This window comes from Cicer arietinum, unplaced genomic scaffold, assembly GCF_000331145.2.
Source record: "Cicer arietinum cultivar CDC Frontier isolate Library 1 unplaced genomic scaffold, Cicar.CDCFrontier_v2.0 Ca_scaffold_5674_v2.0, whole genome shotgun sequence".
Classification (NCBI taxonomy): domain Eukaryota; kingdom Viridiplantae; phylum Streptophyta; class Magnoliopsida; order Fabales; family Fabaceae; genus Cicer; species Cicer arietinum.
In genome coordinates, this window is record NW_027339321.1 from 1 (window position 1) to 4,952 (window position 4,952).

The following is a 4,952-nucleotide window of genomic DNA, read 5'->3' on the forward strand; positions in this document are numbered from 1 at the left end:
TTTACTTAAATACTATTTCGAGGGTTTTAGTCCTATAAAACCTATTCCGACCATTGAAATACATTTCCTAAAAGGCTTTCAGTGTTTTCTTGTTGTGCAACCAATAATCATTGCAAAATCAAAATCGGTGAAATTGATAAACACAAACCATGATATTTTCTCAGGTCCTTTAAGAGGTATGTGACTAATAGCCACCTCCACAGCTTGCTTGTACTGCAAAAGTTGCTGTTTTTGAAACTTCATATCATACCCAAATGGTCCATATATAAAAAAAATGTGCTCAAATTATTCAAAGAGTTGGAGATTTTCATCTGCCTTTACACAAACAACATTAAGTTTCTACAAGTATTTCCTAAAAATTTATAAAGGCAACAATTGAGTCATAAATTTCTTATACTATAATTGAAGAAGCTTCCTATTTCTTCCCACCATCCTGACATGTACCATGAATAACGCTCATCTGCTAGATGTTGGAGTTTTGATCTATAATTCAAAAGGGAGCACAGTTAGGTAAGAGAGTGAAACAACTAAATAAATAATAGAACAAAAACTCTAAGGAAAATGAATGCACAAGTTCAAAAGTGAAGCCATAACTGTGAAAAATAAATAAATAAGCTTCAACCATAATACCATGAATACATGTCTGCACCACAGTTTACACAAAGGATGTGTTATTAAAAATTAGATTCTATAGCAATATCATTATCAAGTATCAACACAGTAATTTTTAGCTTGCAAATGTAATTGAATTGGTGTAATCAAAACAAGAAGGATATCCAATATATTTAATTTACATATTTGTGACAAAACCGAGTTCTAAACATGGCAATAGGATCAGTCAATTTATTCAGCATATTTGTGACAAAGTATTAAACTAAAGGAAATAATTTTGCATGGGTTATAAGACATACTTGATTTAATTAAAGAAAAACTTACTACTTTCAAGAAGGCGAAACCAAGCTATCAACATAATCCTTAGTAGAGTACCAACACATTCTATTGGTAATTCTAGTTCTCTTTACACTATTTTCTCTAATATTATAGAGAATTGTTTGGTCTTCTAAGTCGCTCGCTAGTATCAATGTATCACCATTCTCAGAAAGATGCAATGGCACCAAATATAATCTCTGAACTCCAAAGTTATAATCAATTTGAAGATTCTCATAACTAACTCTAAGGAATTGAGTCCAAGACTCTTCAACTCCAAATTCCTTCATCCACCATATAACAAAATGCGTTTGCTTAAAATCATAAGAAAAACAAAGACAGTCCATCAACACACCAATAGTTGGATCAACGCGAGGTATTTCATCAAAACCAGAAGGCAGTTGCATCTGCTTATATGTCTCAGTTCCCAAATCAAGCGAAACAATCATGTATTGATCAACCGACTTAACCGGGTAGTAAGAAGCAGACAACCAATTAATAGTGCCACTCAAATACACGCCGCCATTCACCTTATGGCGATGGTTGAGCAATTGAAGAGGATACCCTGGAAAATTTGAAATGTCTCTCCAAACATTATCACCCAAACTGAAAATTTGCACTCCAATTATACTACAAGTGCGAGCAATTAACGATACTACTTTATAACTGGCGGTTGAATTATCATAACCAAATGAGAACTTGTAAGGCCTTAATCTATAAAGCACATGGTGAGAAAAGCGAATACTCCCTAATTGTTTTGAAATTGTCCTAGTAGAAGGGTTCCAGAAACGGAGCCATAAGTATCGATACTCAGTTGCAGTACTGAGCAAGCAGATCAAACCGTTGCATGAACCAACAACCTGGCGGATGATGAAATCCTCTGGTATAAATACACGATCTGCGGTAAGGTAGCAAGGATCATCGGTAAGGGTGATCGGAGGGTTGGAAAGTAATTGAGGTACTGGGAAGGGTACAACAGTCTCGATATTGAAAGTGACTAGTGCGAGGTGAGGTTTTCGTGCAGATCGGTGAAGGTGCAATTTGATGAATAAAGGATCGGTGAAGAGGGAGTTAAAGAACTTACTCAAGCAGCTCATTCGCATAAGAGATTTTACGGGAAGGAAAGAAAGCACTTCGATAGAAAGATGGTTGGGGATGTGTGCCGGCGATGGTGATGAAGGGAGATTCATTATAGGAGCGCTGATGGAGACGTTGTTGTTTGATTGAGTGTTGAAAATTTAATCCTTAACACTGCCAATTCCAACACCTTTTGACAAAATTATCTCATCAAATAGGAGCCATCTTGGCGTTTCTTTTTGAAAAATGGAGCGGTTTGGTTTGTTACCAAATAGTACAATTAATAACTAGTCAAAAAACAATTAGTACAGTATGTTTTTTATTGTACAATAATAAACTTTGGTCAAACTTATTTAATAATAATACTAATACAAGGTCAACGATTAATTAGTTAAAGTTTATTTTTTACAAATTAAACAATATGTTTGGTCTTATGTTTAAGAAATAGTAAAGTTTATGTAACTGATATAAATTTTAGAATGAATATATTAAATTCTATTGACTTAATTTTATTTTATATTTTGGATTAAAAAAATTAATTAAGAGATAAATATATATTTTATTAGTATTATGTTTTTAAATAACTTCTAGACAAAGATTTGAAAAAAATAACAGTTTTTTATAAAATGGTTTTCTGTACAACTCTTACACTAAACACATATTTGTCGTGAGTCAATTAGTTGAAGGAGAAATATCATTTCATGCAACAACAAAAATTATGATTTCATGAATATCATAAAGATAAAATTTTGAACAAAATATAATATACTAATTATAATTATAGTACTCCTTCCGTCTCATAATAATTAACTCATTTGGAAGAAAAAAATGTCCAAAATAAATGAACATTTTAATTTTCGATGCATTTTTTATTTTCAGTCCTACCATTTAATTAATATTACTTGTATAATTACCAATTATGCAATATCTTTCAATATACATTTATGACATTAGTAATGCATCAATACCTAAGAAAAATAATTTAATAAAATTAAGAATATGTCTATTTCATTTATACATTTTTTAATATATATAAAATAATCAACTGACTCAATTAGTATGAAATGAATGAAGTATATATATATATATATATAAACTATACGTGAAACAAATTTTTTATTGATATGTTAGTTAAACGATGATTTTTCATGAATCTAGTATAATACAATAATTATAATTTAAAGTAAAAAAATAATTATAATTTATATATATAAACCATACACGAGATAAACATTTATAATTGGTTAATTACTTAAAAAATGGTCTTTCATTATTTAATTAAGTAAAAGAAGGGAGTCATAAGATGGTTTGGTGGAGTTGGAGTGGTTTTGAGGTTATGGTTCAATTTCTCCCTCTAACAAAATTAACAATTAATTACTAATACCGACTATTTCAAATTTGTATTTCATTAGTGATGTGTCATTCACACATGATAAATAAAAATAGTCAATGATAATATGTATTAAAATACTTTTTATCACGAATCAATTAGCTAAAAGAGATTTGTAAAAAAAATAATTAAAAGAGAAATATGTATTTTATTGGTTGCGTGTATCTTGAATATCTCAATTTTTTTTATTGTATAAATTATATACAAGACAAATATTTATCATGAATCAATTGATTAATAGAGAAGTTTGTATTTAGTTCCATGTTTCTTAAGTATCTTTTAAATAAAAAAGTTAAAGAAAATTACAATATAATAATTTTAATTTAATGTATAAACTATACATTGAACGAATGTATTTCACTAGTATTATATATCTTTACTATCTTCTAGATAAGATTTTGAAGAAAATTATAACGCATCAATTATAATATATATTTGATGCTGACCAATGTATATAATTTTAGATAACGTTTTTATAGTAAATAATGCTGATTTTTTATACTATAATATCTATTTTTAAATATTATATTACACAAAAATAAATGAGAGTAAATTTGTATGAATATTTTTTCTCCTAAATCTAAAATGTTTTTATATTTTTTCGGATATGATAATTTTATTAAAGAAAATTTAGCAACAAATCAAAAATTAAGACAAAAAAATACAAGACAGAGTCTCTTCAATCCACATACAATCAGAATTACAAAAAATTTATTTAGTTAAATAATGAGCAGTTTGATTGGTCTCACGTCTAACATGTAAAACTTTAAATTATGAAAGCAAATGTTAAACATAATACAATCTACAATAATAGAACTAATATATGTGGGAGATTGTTGAAGAGTGTTCAATGCCACACCCACATTTGAAGCATTTGATTTCGTTATAAAATTCAAGAAAGACATATATTTAACAAATTCCAAACTCTTCTACATAACTAAAGCTTCTATCACCTCTAAATTTGGTTATGAAATGACTTGTCAGCAGCTAGTAGTAACTACTACACAATCAATATATCTCACTACAACACCGGTACTCCATTTATCTCCTTATATCAAACATATTGCATCAATCTTAAGCTTATAACATCGCTAAATATGGGTGTTCAACAGACATTGAATATAGACAAATTGGGTCCTCCACTTAGAGCGCCTCCAACAACACCATACTAGAACTATTAAAATTAACAATAGATAAGTGTATCTTTTGAACAATGATAGCCACATCAACACTAGTCCCCTCAAAACATTTTTTATTTCTAGACCCAATATTTCATAACACAAGGCCAACATATGTACAATCACATTCTCAATTGCATCAATAGTACATTTCTTTCCAACCACACGTGAAATGGTATGTATTTGGAATTATGTGAATTAAATACCAGATATAAATGAGAATCAAACGAGACCTACTTTGACCAGTAACACTACATAAAAAGGTCTAAAATTATCTCATTATGTTGCCAAAAAAAAAAAGACAATAAATCAAAATTGATTCCTCTTTAAAAAAAAAAAATCATTTTTACTTATATTTTTACATATAGAATCCTCCGAGC

The 4,952-nt window shown here is 28.9% G+C and overlaps 1 protein-coding gene across 1 annotated transcript; it reads right to left on the minus strand.

The window, feature by feature from the left end:
- Positions 1–941: 941 nt before the first annotated feature.
- On the minus strand, positions 942–2,117 carry LOC101493519 (F-box/kelch-repeat protein At3g06240-like). The gene has a single exon (XM_004517162.3). It carries the CDS (start codon positions 2,115–2,117, stop codon positions 942–944), a length of 1,176 nt encoding a protein of 391 aa, XP_004517219.1.
- Positions 2,118–4,952: the final 2,835 nt, after the last annotated feature.

Bases quoted from the DNA above. Each gene is read 5' to 3' on its own strand.
- LOC101493519 (XM_004517162.3), bottom strand. From the start codon at position 2,117: ATGAATCTCCCTTCATCACCATCGCCGGCACACATCCCCAACCATCTT.